At 38.5% G+C, this 17,426-nt stretch overlaps 1 protein-coding gene across 1 annotated transcript in view; it reads right to left on the bottom strand.

Annotated features, from left to right (window-relative positions):
- Positions 1-17,426, bottom strand: part of ABCC8 (ATP binding cassette subfamily C member 8) — an 88,652-nt gene that overhangs the window by 9,243 nt on the left and 61,983 nt on the right. The window contains exons 19-29 of the mRNA XM_014962246.1: positions 16,702-16,782; positions 14,254-14,391; positions 11,521-11,646; positions 10,721-10,820; positions 9,876-10,123; positions 8,739-8,899; positions 7,506-7,575; positions 6,659-6,816; positions 5,408-5,500; positions 1,632-1,734; positions 453-566 (exon numbers count right to left, since the gene is read on the bottom strand). Coding sequence (XP_014817732.1) covers positions 453-566; positions 1,632-1,734; positions 5,408-5,500; positions 6,659-6,816; positions 7,506-7,575; positions 8,739-8,899; positions 9,876-10,123; positions 10,721-10,820; positions 11,521-11,646; positions 14,254-14,391; positions 16,702-16,782 — 1,392 coding nt within the window. The remainder of the gene's footprint in view (positions 1-452; positions 567-1,631; positions 1,735-5,407; positions 5,501-6,658; positions 6,817-7,505; positions 7,576-8,738; positions 8,900-9,875; positions 10,124-10,720; positions 10,821-11,520; positions 11,647-14,253; positions 14,392-16,701; positions 16,783-17,426) is intronic.

Raw genomic sequence — 17,426 nt, 5'->3', positions numbered from 1 at the left:
CATATCAACAGGGTGACAACAATGACTAATGGTTAAAATTCCTGATCTACACCAACAGTAAAGAGGGAGGGGAACAGTAAAGACAAGTGAAAAGACATCATCTTGGTAACTTAAGGCTTGACTAGAATGATGTACCAGGGCACAATTACAACTGATGCATTGAAAAAATTACTCTTCACAATGGAAGACAATATAAAAAGTATGATGCAACTTGGCCATGTTTTGTTGACATATTTGAACTAAGATTCCAATATTTTATCTAAAAACTGAAGAAAGCATACACTCAAATATGTCAACCATTGAATGTGAACTGAATTTAACACATGGTTTCAGTGAAGTTACAGTACCCACTATAGATGTACAGACACCTTCGATCTTCCTGTTCATCTCTGTGCCCTGAAGAATTACAAAAACATGTTTGGGAGAGACAAAAAGGGTCCTGAGATTCTTACCATAAGAGCATAGGTTAGTCCCAAGCCTACAAGTCCTGAAGAGAGGTTACTATACAGGCAACTGGTAATAGAAGTGACAGCTGCTATGAGTACCACACATGCTCCAATGTACTCCTGAAGGAATATGAATAAGCTCCATCACTATAAGACTATAAAGGATTAGAACGTTCTTATAACTTAGCATATCAAATAACAAACCCATTGCACAATTTGAAATACAGGCAGAAAACACCACGCAACTTCATACACACCCTGCCTAGAACCCATTCTCATTGCCTTTAGCATGGCTGTGCTGTTTGGAAATGCTGTTGTACACAGAAGGAGTTGTACCAACATTCTTTATCTTCTGGAGAAGTCAACACAGATATCTTAAGCATGTAATGGAGGTGGCTGAAACTGTGCAGCTGATGTTACCTGGGGTAGGAGGGAAATGCTCGTGTGATCCTCTCTGTGAGTGAATCCTCTCTGTTGCTGATGATTAATGGGTGACTACCAGCTAAACTAGAGGCCAAAATGGAGGTATAGTGTGTGACATGAAATATGAGTTAACATACACTTAGCACATATAAAAAGGAGCTCATGTTACCCCAACAGTGGTACTACATGTGTATCTAACAAAGTCTGATACAAATATCACCATCCACAACACAAAATTCCTGATTTGCTTCTTAGGGAATTATTTTTAATAAATAATGTCTCATGTCAGGCCACTTTACTGTGGAAATGGGCACCCGAATATCTTTGGCATTCTTCAGATGACCCAAAGCCAGGTACAAACCTGCTTATTAAAAGTGCTTCCAAGATGTTAAAATGTTCTTGGGGAGCCACAAGGCAAAGGCCTCCTGACACTGACTAACACAGTCCCATGAAGGCATCCTGGTTGGCAGCACAGCTCAACCAGCTCTGATCACTCTTCACACACAGAGGAGTCAATGCGACCTATAAAAACTATTCTTGTCTTGGAGAAACAGCTGCAGGCTATGGGGGAAAATCACATGCCATTCACTTTCCAGGATGGTTTGGGCACGTGCTCATTACAGATAGAAAGATATAGATATAAAGGGTAAAGGTATATCTTTGAACCCCAGATGAGGCTGGATAACTGTTGGATGCCTCATCAGATTGCTTGGAATGAAGTCAAATACATTCATTGTGTATACACAAAAATAATGTACTTGCCATGCGGACTTCCAGCCAGCGATTAGCAGCTGTAAGGAAAAGGGAAGCGATATTGTTGGAATCTGTGTATTCAAGAAGTTTTTGTCGAAATTTGGCTTCATACCTGAAAAAAAAAAAAAAGGAGAGAGAGAAAAAAAGAAAAAGAAGAAAAAAGAAAAGAAAAAGAAGAAAAAAGAAAAGAAAAAGAAGAAAAAAGAAGAGAAAAAAGAAGAGGAAAGAAGAGAAAAAGGAAGAAAAAAGAAGAGAAAAAGAAAAAAGTGTCAGGCCTTGGTCTTGGAAAAATGGAAAGTGAAATTTAATTTTTGGGGGTATATGCTCATGGGCAGTTTGACACAGGTTCTAAATCAGCCTGTCAATAGTTCAGAGCGACACCATCTGTAGACTTGTATTGGACATATGCAAACTGTATATGTACAATATCTTCAGGAGTAAATTGGTGTTATTGCATTGATGAAACTCTATATGGGACTTCCAGATCACACTAGGCATTTTCTAAATTTATTTTATTACATGGTATGGTAACTGTGAGAGAACCAAAAACCTGCACCTAAAAAAATTAAAGCTATATACCAGAGAGAAATAATACACGCATGTACTTGTGAAAAAGAAGTATTAACACTGCACAATGCAGTTCCTCTTCTCAGTTAATCATATAAACTCAGATTTTAAAATTTATCTTACTGTAGTGCCTAGAAATTGTAACAATTTATAAAGTATAAGCTCAAAGTACCTCCAGTCACAGTAGCTCCAGTGTTAGACAACACCTTTGTCCTTATCACTAAACACATGGAGCACTTTGGAAAACAGAAGTCCAAGCACATGGTGCAATGAAAAGTAATAGACTGGAAAGAACTGTTCCCCCCCTCCCCGCCAAATGAATTGGCCATAGAATACAAAACAAGATTAACAGCAAATAGGTCTATTTTCAGTTTCTTGTAGTGGTTCTGCACCCACTCATCAGAAGAGCTGCATCAATGATTTGTGCCCTGATTCAGCTGATACGGAAAAGGATTCCCTGCTGCACTGGGGTCTTGGCAAGCATGCAAGTCAGCAAGTCACCCCTTTTAGCTGGGCATATTTATTTGCACAGGTGTAAATTAATGTGATGTTAATAATAAAGTGTATCAACAATTATGTCTAATGATAAAAAAGTCTAGTACAAAAGCCTTTTCCAAGGTAGTAATAGAAGCTTGAAGGCCTGAGGATCTAGTTTAAGCACCCAAAGCTTGCCTTTTTTTTTCTCCCTTTATTACGTTAGCAAGTTTAACAAACTTGCTAATCTCCCCCTATAAAACTTTACCCTATTTATATCCTTTAGCCATTATGGCTGAAACAAGCACTACTTATTTATAAACTCAGCTCTCCTTATACTGATACGAGAGAAAGATATTTAAATGTCTTAGAGAAGTTTTCAAATCTGTTCACTGCAGAGTATGTTAATCCTTCTTCTGAGTATAGTGTAATAAATTTACAACTTTACATAAATCCTTTATGCCTTTGAAGAAAAGAAGTTAAGTGCCACTTTGTGGAAGTAATTTAGCTGTTCACAGCTTAAGCTATGTGCCCAGACATGAGACATGTTTGCTGTGTGCAGTGGAGAGCTGCCTGTGCTGGCTCCGAGCGCGTTGGTGTGTTTGCATGGCCTGGAGTGGTTGTACCTGAAAGCAAGCGTTGGCCTCAGGCAGTGTCAGAGCTAGTGACCCTGCCTTCCCTCAGGACTAACCACCCTCGGGGCCACACCACACAGAGATGGCTGTCCTGTTTCTGGAACCAATTCAATCACAGTTAACCTTCATATCTCTATACTGTGAGGATTATGGGGTGCAGATATGCCTTGGAAAATGTGAGGTATGCATCATGAGTCAGTCATGCATATAAACTTGGAATGGGGATGCAAAGTTACCACTGTTGGTGCACAAACATCAGAATTGCTCTTCAGAAAGTGTCCCCAGATTACCAGGCCTTCCAGAATAAAGACCAGTCTTTGCAGAAGCCTTCAAATTTACACTTTTTTTTATTATTTAGCACCAGCACTATCTGAAGTGCCAGATAGCAAACTAAATCAGGCCAGAGCATCTGCTGAAGGTGTATTTATAGCTCCAGCCGTAGCTTTCTGATCCCCTCCCTGGATTTTTTGTACATTTCTTTCCTTATGCATTCTGAGTAAAGGCAGGAGAGTTGCCAAGGGTAAGAACACTCCAGAAACAACTGGCACCTCCTAATTTAATAACTGGATTCCAGAATTAGTGTTATTTTTAGGGATGCTCCAGCTAGCAAGTCTAAACTCCACTCCTGCTAATATGTTAGGCAGTTGAAAAGCTACACGGTCCTAAAAATAACTAGGTTACCAGCTGATGCTGAAGGCTGGCAGGCAGATGGAACACAGAACTTAGTGAATGCACATGGCTGTTGGGTCAGACACACATCAGTAACTACAGGATTTAGGATTTAAGAAAAAGGAGGCACCAAATACAACTCTTTGACAGAGGAATTCATTTCAAGGGGCCAGGAAGAATCAAGAGGGAATGCTCCAAACGAGGGGAAAATATTAGCCAGATGGCATTAATTATTATTTACTGTATCAATACCTGAAAATATACAGCCATAATACTCTAAAGATCCTCTTGATGAAGTATAATACATGGATAAATGAGAAAAGCAGTTAAAAGGGAAATTGAATTTCCTTAAAACTGAGCATAGACATAGCTATACACTAGAGAACACTGTTGGCACTAAACAAATGAAATATCCAGTAATTAATAATGGAAAATACCATGCTGTTCTACCACTCTTTGGGAAGCTACTTTCAGTCAAAATGAAACGAACTCTTAAATTAGTTGCTCTTTCATTGAGCTATTTATACCCTATTAAGAAGAGTTTAAGAAAAGCTAACTTTGTGCATTACTTCTATTATAAAATTAACATTATAGGTTAGGAGAAATAAGCACTACCATTCCAAAGATAGGATGGGAACAGTAATAATTAACTGACTAAATGTGTAGACATCTAGAGATAGGTGTGGAAGACAGTTGACTGCATTTGAGTCCACTGGGAAGACAAGAATAGCACTAATGTAGGGAAAACAGCTGGTAAGCTCCCCAGTAGTTTCACCTCTACTAGCACCAGTGTGACTGCCATTTTTGTAACACAAATACACAATGCAGGCATCAGGTTATCAGGTATTCCTGGGCTGTTCTCCTGTGAGCTTAGGAGGTCAGAAAAATGAATCAAAACAGGTGATGAAAGACTGTCTCCAGCAAAATCAGTATAAACAACTGCATTTTCAGCCAGCAACCTGAAAAAATAACTTGGGGTGCTATTGTATCCTCTGAAATCATGAGCATGCACAGTTTATCTTACCAGGACATCAACTCAGCCACAAATTACTCTGGCATAACAAGTTAGTGCATATTAGTTGTTCCATGGAAACTGTCCAAGCGCATAGTCTGCCACACTGCATGCTGTGGTAATTGCAAGCTAATTTAGCTTCTTAAATCACATTTGCCCACAAGTATTTTTTCAGGCTGCATGCAAGTGTATGGAGAGGTACCGCAGGGCAGCTGACACACATTAGCTCGTTTTTCTACAGTAACTCCTTCACATGCAAAACACTTTAAGTTCTTAAATGTTTTGGAGTTGCCCCTTACCAGTGTTTTGGGAGATCTGGATTTTCCAGGTGATCCAAATAACAATTACTTATAATTGCATAGTTGCAGAACAGAATCAGAGATAGATACTCAAAAGCAAGGTAATGCATGTTTCTTAAAAAACTATACCTGAAGGCGCGAATGGTGGTGAGACCTTCAACAGTCTCTGAAAAATGGGACAGTAATGGTAGCTGAGTGCTGTCATCCAGCTGCTGCAGGTCCCTGGAGAGGGTTAGGAGAAGAATTTTGTAAAAAGCCAGTTTTGTCGTGCAGTTATTCTCTTGAAACAGGTCCTGGGAGTGAAAGGGAATGCTGCATGTCTCTGAGCAGGGAATGAAGACCCTAGGAGCATTTTTCTTTTAATATTTGAATACAAATGGTGCTGGAGTTCTGAATGGGTCTTTTCCCTTCATTGCCTTTCCTCATTTCTCCCATATTCCTATTTCTTATACTCAAACGTTTATTCATTTAAACACCATTCTGGCTCTGTGCTGAATATACATTTTATGGGATACTGCAAATAAGAGCTTGAGTTAAGCAGAAGGCAAACTGCAACTTCCTCTCTCTCCCCTTTCTATCCCCAGATGACAGCACAACATCTCACTGAGCTAACAGTGTAACTCATACACTCAGTAGACTAACTGAGAGCCCTCACTCTTCATTAGGTTGTGCTTCTCCATTTCATGTTTAGTCATCAAATCAGTGAAAGCACATGTGGGATGAAATGTTATTTGGTCTCAGTTCCTTCCAGCAGACATAAATTGGTTGCAGACTCCCTCTCAATCCATGCATGCACGAAGGGACAAACACAGCACTGCTGTAAATGCTTCTTAAGCACCACTGGGGGAGGAAGCTGTATGACCATAGAAGAAGAAAAATCACAGATAAGGCTAAAATTTTTCAACTTGTTAAAAACTGAAAGACACCCAGAATAGGAGAGGATGGAGGCTCATGTATGTTGGGTAGCAGTACCACTGTGGTTATACTGCATTCTCCAGCCTCTCCCAGGCTTTACAGATTTCCACTTCCATCTGGATAGGCAGACATCAGTCTGTTCTGTCACTACATTTTCTTGGACATACCCAGCAGGTGGCCCTTGGGGAGGACAGAATCCAGTTGGGGATTTTTGTGTCCTGTGAACTCTAAAAAACTTTGATCATGGACAAAGACCCCACTCATGCCTCCAAAAAGCTCTGTTTGAAGAGCTGCAGAGAAAGGCACTTGTAAAATCACACATTTTCACTATAGTGTGTTTGGCTCACTTTCAGACAAGGCTATGGCTTTCACAGGACCCAATTTAAACCAGCACTGCAATTATGCAACGCAATCATGCATTGCAGATGTTTCTATTGCTAGAACGATCCTGGTTTATGCTCTTACCGTGATGCGACTCGGAAGTACTTCTGGATGAAGTAACACATGATTGCGAGGGGAACCAGGGCAATGAGAAACATCGGTGTGACGTACGAGATGACGGCCAGAGCAGAGACACACAGCAAAGTGGAACGGCTCAAGCACTCCAGGGTAGCTGGAATGTGCTGTATAGATAAAGAAGAATAAGCACACAGAATCTTCCAAAACATATCAAGTTTGAAAGCACATTATTTTATTTACCTTTCTCCCACTTACAGAAGGAAGAAATTGTGAGGATTTGAAGCACTAAGCATAGAGGTCTGCTTTTGAATTGACTGATGGGTTTTGGGAAAGTCTGAAGGGATATCTGTGAGGCTGCTTCACATGTCTGCATTGCAGACCACAATACTTGTGTTTGAGGACTACAGATGGGATGCAATAGATAATTTCAGTGATTGCATTGATCCTATGAATTGACAGTGCATTCTGGGGTAAATACTGATAATCTGAATTTCAGTCATTTCCATTTTGGGCAACAGCATTTGCCTTTTTCTCATTTCATTTGCTCATATGAGTCAAGTGAATGTGTTTATCCACTTCTAAAAAAAGGAGATTCCCTTAACGTAGGGAATGATCTCATTTTGCTTCCCTTTCCTGTATAGGGCATCTCAATCAAAGAAATGTTTTTTCAATGTGCATTTATGATGAGGAATTCATTCTGAACCTAGGAAAGCATGATGCAAATTGATACGGTAGTCAAAATTATAGATCATCAGTAAAATTCATCTAAATGAGTCTACAATAAATGAAAATCCAGTCTTTCAGACTGGGAAAGATAGAATAACTTGGGAGCCTGAATATGTTTACGTAGTACCTGGTCAATGGTATTGCAGTCTGCTGAAAATCTGTTCAATATACTTCCTAGAGGTGTTGTTTCAAAAAACCTAAAATGAGACAAGGAATGGGAAAGATTACAATACTGATCCTAGAATAGTTCTAATTTTTTGGGTCTTGTTTGATCTAGGTACTAAATCATAGACACAAGCAAATAAATTGTTAACCACAGTAAAGTTTCTCATTTTTCCCTGTAGCCATGGCTTTCCAATAAAATGGCAGTCTTGAAACCAACAGTAAGCATGTCCTCAGCTCCCTCTACTGCCTAAGTTATGCAAATCACATGATTAAACAAAAAAAATTCCTTTCACATTTGCAATTTGAGGACTCTTCAACTAATGAAAAATGAAGGCAAAGTTAAATTGCGGGTCTTGTATTTTTCTGGGAATAGAAACGTTAACTAAGCATGCTAAATACTAAACATAACTAAGAACAACCATTAGAATAATATATTGAAAGACTTTCCTTTACATTTGCATATGCAAAATGCAAACTTCATTATTGCTCTGTAATTGTTAACTGCTCCATAACTCATATTGAGCCTGAAGTCTAATTCTATCCTGAAAAAAAGTTTTAAAAAAATATCTGAGGTTTTCCATGTACATCAGTTCTCCATGATTTCTGGGTCAAATAAATTAGCTTAAAAATAAGGTATTTTTCCTAATGTTCAGCAACAGCTGCAAGTTTGAATCAAGCTACAACTGTCCTTTCATGCACTAGAAAGAAAGCTTACGCAGGACAACAAAGTCCTTTACCGGTATCTGTGCATCCCAGTCTACTCTAATGATTCTTGTGATGACACTTATCTAAGCTCATTATCTTTCATAGGCTTGAATAATCACTGCCTGACAGTAAATATTTCCAATGATTAAGATTATGATGCATGCTATGAATGAACTGCACAACACATTGATGAATAATTGCATTTTCTCCCCAATTAAAAACAGCAAAGAGAAATTAAACGTGCAAGGAAGTAATTCTCTAAAGTTGCAGTCAGGCAGGAGAGGCATGTGATTAGTGTCCAGGAACCCGAGCAGCCTGGGTACCATTTTCAAAAATTGCTCAGTAGTCTGATACCCAGTGATTTTCAATGACACATTACAAAAATGTGATTTGCAGTCATTTCTTAATAAAAACTGTACTTAGAAGACTGCCGTGAAGTAAGAAACACAAAATGACTGCAATATAATTTGTATTACAATCAGAGGAATACCTCATTGGAGCCAATATAATTTTATTTAGTAAAGCAGAGTGTAGCTTTTTGGTGACTTTCAAGCCAGTCCACTCCACTGCTATTGATGTGACAAGACATAATACAATCCCAAGACAGCAGAGAATGCTGAAAACTTTTGAATATGGAGAATGGTTGAAATCCTAAGAAACAAAGAAAGAATAACAAAATTATTCACTGTAAGTTATATTTAAAATTTACTGCAAAAACACAAACGCAAGACTGAAGGAAGACTTTTCCTCCCTAAATTAAACTGCCAATGATTTTTGACCACTTTAAACCACAATTTATTATACTTTCTAGAGAGGAGTGTTTGCATGAAAATAAGAGTAATCAGAAACTTAAGATAACAGAATACTACAAAACATCGTGAAATTATATATTTGGTAATTTCATCTGAAGGAAAAAACATTCCAAATTTTCAAAGCATTTATCATGGCTTTGTTGTTCTGTACCTATTTTTTAATAGGTACAGAATATAATAGTTTTTATTTTGAAATACTAATTTAATATTAAAACCCAGCATCAACAATGCATCTTTTAGAGATCAAAGTGTGACTCCAGTGAAATTATACATGCACCTCCCAAACATTAATGTGGATTATTTGTAGGCACTACATTCTGATAAATAATCCCAGTTCTAACAAAATCCCTCCACTACTGCCACATACATACGGAGTACCCTGCTAAGTAACACTGTGGTCAATTCCATGTGGAATCGCCATAAAAATCAACCAAAAAAGTATACTCACCATAAAAAAATTAAAAGTCTGTGTTTTCCATATGCTACAAAACCTAAAAGCCCTACTTGCAGTGAGAAAGCAACAGTACAGGAAAAAGAAAAAAGAACTATGATATCAAAATTACTTTGGAGACCAAGGTTTAGGCATATCAGCTAGATGATGAAAAGACAGTAAATCTAGCAAAAGGAAAACAATCCACAAGACATAACTGTTATTTTTATTGCACTGTGTACCTGAAAACGCATTAAGCTTCAGAATACTCTAGAGTGGCTTTATTACTAGAAGTACAGCACATCACATCCAAATCCTGGAGCAGAGGCTGACAGTGGGAGGTTGTCACTGATAAAGTCACAAGAGGAAGGAGAACGTTGCATACCTCACAGTGAGAGCAGTTTCTCAGGTCTGGCTCTGGCTTCCCAGAAATGGCATCCGAGGTCCAGCGCGCCAGGCAGTAGTCGATGGCCACCATCACCGTGTGCTTCAGCAGCTGGGACAGAACCAGCAGTGGCAGGAGGAGGATTCCTGCTGCGCTGAGGTACTTGCCACAGGCTCTCCAGGGCATCTTTGCTCTCTGATGCAGCACTGAAGACAGGTTGTCTTCATCATCGCTTTCTGTTACTTCTTCTGCAAAAGTACAGCCACACTGACTGACTCGTACACACCTCTCACAGGGACTGCAAGTGGCAGCTACAGAACAGGTCATCATATAAGGAGTAAAGAGGGGCTTTACCTGCTAATTTTAGCATTAGCAGTTTTTACCTGCTAATGTTATTAGTAATGCATGCTAAAAAAGATGCAAAAAACCTTAGCACTAGGTAATCAATGTCTTCAGTCATGTTTTTTCGATTTAAAAGTACTGGCTTGATAAAAATTAATTGCATTTTTTTCCTGGGTGAAACCTTAAACAAGTGCGCTTAGCTACTGACAGGTCTGAAGCTCAGCCAGCATACATTATTCAATATTATTCCTCCTTCGTTATCAAATCATGATCAAGTATAAGAAAAAATACCCTCAAAAGTTTGGAGGAAGCTATGACTTCTGGATGCTTGATATCATTGTAGTCCAGAGGTAGAATCAATGGAAACAGCACTTTTAAAAATCATGACCAACATGAAAAATTATTATTCACTTGCCAGTCTTAGTTATGCTAATTCATTCTAAAATGATTTAACTGTTAAACACGTAATGTAGTGGTACTGGGCGCAAAGGGTGCCCTTTTACCTTCATCCTCTTCATCATCTTTCAGCAGAGCTTCACGGGAATACATAGTCCTCCGGAGATTCGTTCTTTCCAAAACAGTATTGCTTTCAATAATAGTCTCCTAAAAAAGGGACAGTTTGTGTGTTTTCAACCAGAGAATTAATAAAAAAATGACTTGCTGTGACAAAACTTGTTTCCTATCAGAACATCAGAGAAAAGTGAGAATCTTACAGCAGGCAGTCATAAGTGATTGATCTGCTGCCTCTGTCTAAAACCAAAGGACATAAATCAGATATCTGACATTAATTTCAGGTTGTCAGTCCCAACCCTCCTGGAATCTTCACCTGGACAGATACCCCTGAATTAAAGAGAACTAAGATTAATATCTCATGCTTCCTGTGTTGTAGTATTAAAGACAAAACACGTCAATGATTTAGAGAGCTTGATATATGCACATCTGAAAAACTTCTACCCAATGCAATGAGCAAAGTCAAGATATTTATAGAATCAGTTGTTAGTATTGCACATTTCCAATGTGCTTTTCCCCCAGAATGGCCCACTTTAACATTCCTTAGACAAGAATATTTTGATAGAACTTTACTAACAAGAATGGGTCAGAGGCAATGGTACCAAGGAAGTATGAGATGTCCAGATGAAGGAACTTCTCTTAATAGATCAATAACAATGGTAATAGTAACACTACATTTGTGCTAAGTTAGAAATCACACACAGCACGTCAATCCTTGCTAATGCTTTCAACCTCAAAAAAAAAAACCTGTCAATTTTTTTTGCAAATGTCGATTGCCCTGCCCATCAAAAACCTTCTCCAGCTCTTGGTCTTGTCGATTCATTAATGTCTTCCAGTGTTCAAAGAGCTCGGTCTCTGATTTCTGAATGTCCTTGAGTGTTCCTTCTCTCTGGATGTTACCATCTTTCATTGCAATTATCTAAAAAGTTAGAAACGCAAGCAGTGAGATAAATAGCCAGGTATCTCTATTTATTTTAAAGCTATGTTGCTGTGCCAGGACAGAATTTTCTCTTTTCTTAAATGAACAATGTTTCTGTGAACAAATCTGTCTTTTTAAAAGATAATGAAGTTATCTCTCAACTCTTTCCCCTCTGCTCAAGGTGCTGCTAAAACAGAAACTTCCTGTAGGCCTTCTGCTTTCAGAAAGGAAGGCTGCTTTTACATAAGGAAGACGACTGGGGTCCCTGTCAGCGGACACAAGAGTGCATTACTCTTCCTAAATACAAGTCATTAGTGAGATAAGAATGAAGTTATCTCTCAACTCTTTCCCCTCTGCTCAAGGTGCTGCTAAAACAGAAACTTCCTGTAGGCTTTCTGCTTTCAGAAAGGAAGGCTGCTTTTACATAAGGAAGACGACTGGGGTCCCTGTCAGCGGACACAAGAGTGCATTACTCTTCCTAAATACAAGTCATTAGCGAGATAAGAGATATTTTAGAGTTCTCTTACCTCCTAAAAGGAAAAGGCTTTTAGCAACACACTGTGCGCAGCATGGTCTGCCCTCATTCAGGCAATTAGATACAAGCATGCTGGCTCCACCGTCTGTTTGATATCATTTCCTGATAAGGAAAAGCTGGGGAATTTGAATCCCTAAAGCTTTTAAAAGCATAAATAGTGGACAAGGTTTGGAAAAAAAATAAAATATGGAAGACAAAGTCTGAAAGGTGTAGTTTCCAGGTTTATATCCGTGTAAGTACACTATATACACAGTGTAACTACCTTCACTTTAGATCTGACAAGGAGAATTAGAAAATGAGGCATGTGGATTGTAAACACATGTGACATCATTAGAAAATAGTTAATGCAGCATTTATTTTTCTGTCTCCCTAGAAACTCAGAAATTTCCATGAGTGGGGGGTGAGCAGGTGGGAAAATAATCTATTCCACTTATTGCTAAGAATTAGCACCAGTGGAAACGAAAAAAATGAAGCAAAAAAGGATCCTTTTGTGGTAAATTAATTCAGGAAACCTGTAATTGGGCTGAGGGTTTTGCTATGAAGACTTAAGGAGGGCCATCAGATATACTTCAAATTATATTTTTATTTAAAATGCTTTAATAAAATAAAATAAGTATTCCTGCTGCACTCCACTGCATAAGACTTGCAAAGGCTTAATGAGACCTGTGCTTCGGAAAAAAAAAAGGACTATTTTTTAATAAAGATTTTTAAATTATAAACTTCATTAATACAAACCCTTCTTGTCTTACAGGCTGTTTGTAACACTCTATTTCATAAAAGATTACCGAAACCCAATAATAAGATAATAAAAAGAAAATAATTTTCATAGAGTATCTCATAAAACACAAACACTTAGAAATGGGTCTGACATTCATAAGAAAATGAAAAAAATCATACTGTGCATATTAAACAAAATGCCAATATATAACAACTGAAAAAGAAGAAGCTAAGATGAACCTCGTAGGGAGGGGAAGAAGGCAGAAAATTCCTGTATCCTGAGAGATGCTGACCAGAAAACCAGAACTGTGTTGAGAACAGTAGCAATTCTTAAAGATGTTCAACTGAGGGACAAGGTCACAACAGACACCATAAAGGATAAATGTTGCCCACCAAAAACAAGATCAGAACAAGATTAATGTCTACGTGCAACTTCACAGCAAGACAATATGAAGAACAGAAAGCAGCTGAAATATGATTATTTATTGAGACAGAGTAACTGCTGCTACAGTCTGTGCAAGCTGCAAACAAGACAGAAGTCCTGCTAGGAGGTATAACTGCAGTCATCAATCCTCGCGGGCAAGAAGACCTGTGATGTTGTAGTGGATAAATGTATGAGAACAAAGTACAAGGCTAGTGTGAACCAAATAACTAAATAACAAAAATTTTAAAATCCAAAAAAGGAAACCTCATTATCTTACTTGACCTGCTTCATCTTTGACATTTGCAATTGCAAACTCTTATAGAAAGCATACCTTGATTTTTTTTCCTGTAAACTACAAGATATAACAGAGAAACCTAACAAAACAGTTGAATACTACACATTTCTTAAAATTTTGCCAACAAACAAAGGGTACAGATGTTCTCAGAACATTATGTACTAGTACTACCTGCGAGGAAATACTGTTCTTTATCTTCTATTTCCAAGCACATCAACATCCATAAAAACACCTTTTACCGTGACAGCACAGACAAATTCCTAGTAACATCCCAGGCATAGGCAAGTATCTAACTCAAACATTTCACTGTTTTGAGATCAAAAATTTTCCAATATAACTAATTTTCCAATATAACTAATGGTTTTGGATACTCAATATATTTTAAATGCAGCCTGCTTTCATTAGAGTATTAAGTATCAGCTCTATGAAAACCCAACTTATTTAGGATGCTTTGAGACGAGAATCCCAAAATTATGGAACCCCAAACTCACTGGCTAATTTTAAAGAGGTCTTTATTATGTCTCTTCTCACTAAAGTACCACTTGGTGGAAAGATGAAGCAAAATCCTTGTTTGTAGCAAGACATATTGATGCCACATTCTTGCCTCCTCAGAAAAAATGGGAAGAGCTTTCCTACCCAGTCAGCGTGGGGCAGGTACTGCAGCTTGTGAGTTACGAGCACAACAGTCCGCTTGTCTTCCCGCAGCATTTTCAGGATCCCTTCTTGCATGAGATGGTCACTTAGGTGGATATCCAGTGCAGAAAATGGATCATCCTGTCATGAAGAAAAGAAGTCAGCTTTTGGAGCCAGCATTTATGGAATTCAAGGAAACTGACAGATTTTAAAACCAATGGACGATCAAAAGAGGCCATCAGAAGATCAAAATTCTGAGGAACAGTTGACTTAGTTTACGTAACAACAAACCTTGAATTGTCTTTTTTGCAATGACTACTCAGACATACAGTAATGTCAGCTGTGTAAACGCTAGGATTTCCTGAGGCTTTCTGGGAACTGCTCCTCTCTTAACAGATGCGTTTCATTGCCCCCGTAACTGCAGTACCTTGTTTCTGTCAGGCTCAAGGCAATCCAGCAATATACCTCTTTGGCATGTATTACACAAACCGCTCCAGGGACAGTGACATAGAGCACATTTTTATTTCTCTTGAACATAATTGCCTTCTAATTTTTAATTTTATGTTATCCATAAATCAAAACAAAGAATCACAAAATGAGAAATATTGATCCTTTTGATGACTCTGCTCAGATGTTTGATTTACAGCCTAGATTATCTTATTGAATCAATTAATTACATGCAATTAATTTAAGCATAAGATAATCTGCACTATCTTTTGGGAGACTTGCTTACTTAATCCTATTTGCATGAAATCACAAATCTATTATTTCTGCTTGCACTACTGATTCTGGCTGTATGACTTACTTAGTAATATTATCTCATACTATTATATTAAACTAAAATCGGGATTTCTTAAAAATAAAATTTTGTTTTCATTTGTCCAGATGTTTGCTGGTAAAGCAGTGTTGAATTTGAATTAATTCTGCTTTCCGAGTGACCTCATTACCACCAGTTAGGGAGAGGTATCAACAAAGATGAGTGCTTTAGAAATTCCCTTTGAGCTTCTATTCTCCTCAATTTTGCAACCATTTATATTGTGACCACCTTAGATACTTTAGTATTGTTGCTTTCATGCTCCTTCTGAGCACGGCCACCCCGTGTGCAACGCTGCCGTTCTGCAAGGGGTGGATGCCCACCCGCAGAAGGTGGCACCGCGCTGTGGCCGCTGCACCGGGAGCCAGGGGAGGCTCTTTATGAAGGGGGCACTCACGGTTATAACGATGCATTGATTACAAGACATGAAAAAAATCAGTTCATGCTACAGGTCTAGTCCAAAAAAAACCCCAACAAAATAAAACATGCTGAATGAATGAATGTAATTAAGAAAAAAATACACAATTATCACGTGACCTTTTTTCCCCATCTGCAATGATCACAAGAAGTTTAGGGAATATGAAATTTAATTGAATGAGGTGCACACTTGTGAGAGAGTTTCATAAGCATTTGTTTACAATATCAGGCTTAAAAGAACTGTTTGCAAATACGAACATATAGGATTCCCGATTATTTTTGAAAATTAATAAGAAAAAAAGTTTATTTGTAGGCACTTTTACATTATCAAACCATAAGAGAACCTGCTACTATTAGGAGATTATTTAGCATCTTGCACAGAAGGACAAAAGTGACAAAACCAAATTACAGCCCAATACTGGATGTGCTGATTTGCAGCACCTGGCCCAACTGCTCTCTACCCTTCTGCATTCTGGTCACTGCCTGGAAATGTCCTGTATGTGAAGCAAGCACATACTGATCCGCCTAATTACAGGCAAAGGTCTAAGTAACTTCACAGACTTTTATAGATGACCTCTGATGTGCACGGCTTTTCTAATCACATATGACTCATGTCTGACTGTCATAACAGCTGGATTCAAAGCTCATTGAAAACTGAGCTCTAAGAAGGAAGTCCCGAATTGGAAAGCCATCAAGCTCTCTACTAGCAAGTGTCTGGGATGCATCCGTTTTCCCACCTACTGTTTTTTTAGAGCCTGCTCTCACTCCATTTTCCATAGCACTTCTGTTGAAGTTGGGACAGGATATGCAACAAGCAGTTCAGGATGGGAAGACAGCTCGGTTTGTTGCAGAAAGGAAACATCCCAGACACAGGACAACATTAATTTTAGGCCTAAGACAATTTAGGATTTTCATGAATACAGTTCAGACTATTAAATGTCTTAGTACAACAGCTAAACACAAGGGTCAAAGAGGAATTTCAATAGACTGAGAGGGGAAGCATCAGCATTTCAATTTATATCCTAATATCCACCTGTCTGTCTGCAGCATTTGCAAAATGCCTCTTACCTGCAGGCTGGCTAACAAAGGATATAAAATAGACTGCACATTTGGCTTAGCTCAGTGAAGCACAATGTTCTCTGTGTGTTACCCATGGAATACTCTAAACGCTTGCATATCCTGCTTTCGTTTCCAGCATAAACATAATGGCACCTACTCACCAGGAAGACAACATTTGTCTGCTGGTAAAGTGCTCTCGCCACACTGATACGTTGGCGCTGCCCTCCAGACAAATTAATACCCTGGAGATAAGCAGGAGAAAAACAATCAGAAAGTTACACAAACATCAAACGAATATTCATATTTTGATCAGATTATCCACAGAAGACTTTCTGGCCAGAGAAACCCAGTGAAATTTTTCAAAAGTGAGGGCCTACAATTCAGCTGGGACACACTGCACAGACTGTTGGAAAAGCCAGAGCACTCTGTCTGGAGCTGTACTTCATACATACCAGAGGCATGGGAAATGTTTAATAGTTTGCGGTGACATAATGCTATAGGTGGCATAGATATTCTGCAGGCAGTCTAACCTAGACTTCTTACTCAAAAATTAGCCTTAATTAATCTAGCTGTGTCCTGTTTTTTTTTTTTATATAACCGTGTGTTGTCATATAGTATCAGCTCCATTATCTACCGTAATCAGTAATTGCTAGCTGGAAGGTCAGACCATGCCAAGGTGAACACTACCTGGTTGCTATTGTACTTGTTTTCAGCCCTTAGGTCCCTGCTACCACCCTGCTCTCAGTTACTTATCCTTCCTGTGATCCACCTGCAGTTTCACAAACACCTTAAACTCTCATAAGCGAGTGCTGCTGCCAAAAGATGCTACCTCCTCTCCCTCCCCTCCACTTCCCTCCTCCTCTCAAAAAACATTTGTTTAGCTACA

The sequence above is a fragment of the Calidris pugnax genome, unplaced genomic scaffold (genome assembly GCF_001431845.1).
Source record: "Calidris pugnax isolate Ruff unplaced genomic scaffold, ASM143184v1 scaffold593, whole genome shotgun sequence".
NCBI lineage: Eukaryota > Metazoa > Chordata > Aves > Charadriiformes > Scolopacidae > Calidris > Calidris pugnax.
Note: the sequence above shows the minus strand (reverse complement) of the source record. Positions and strands in the feature narration are given on the sequence as shown.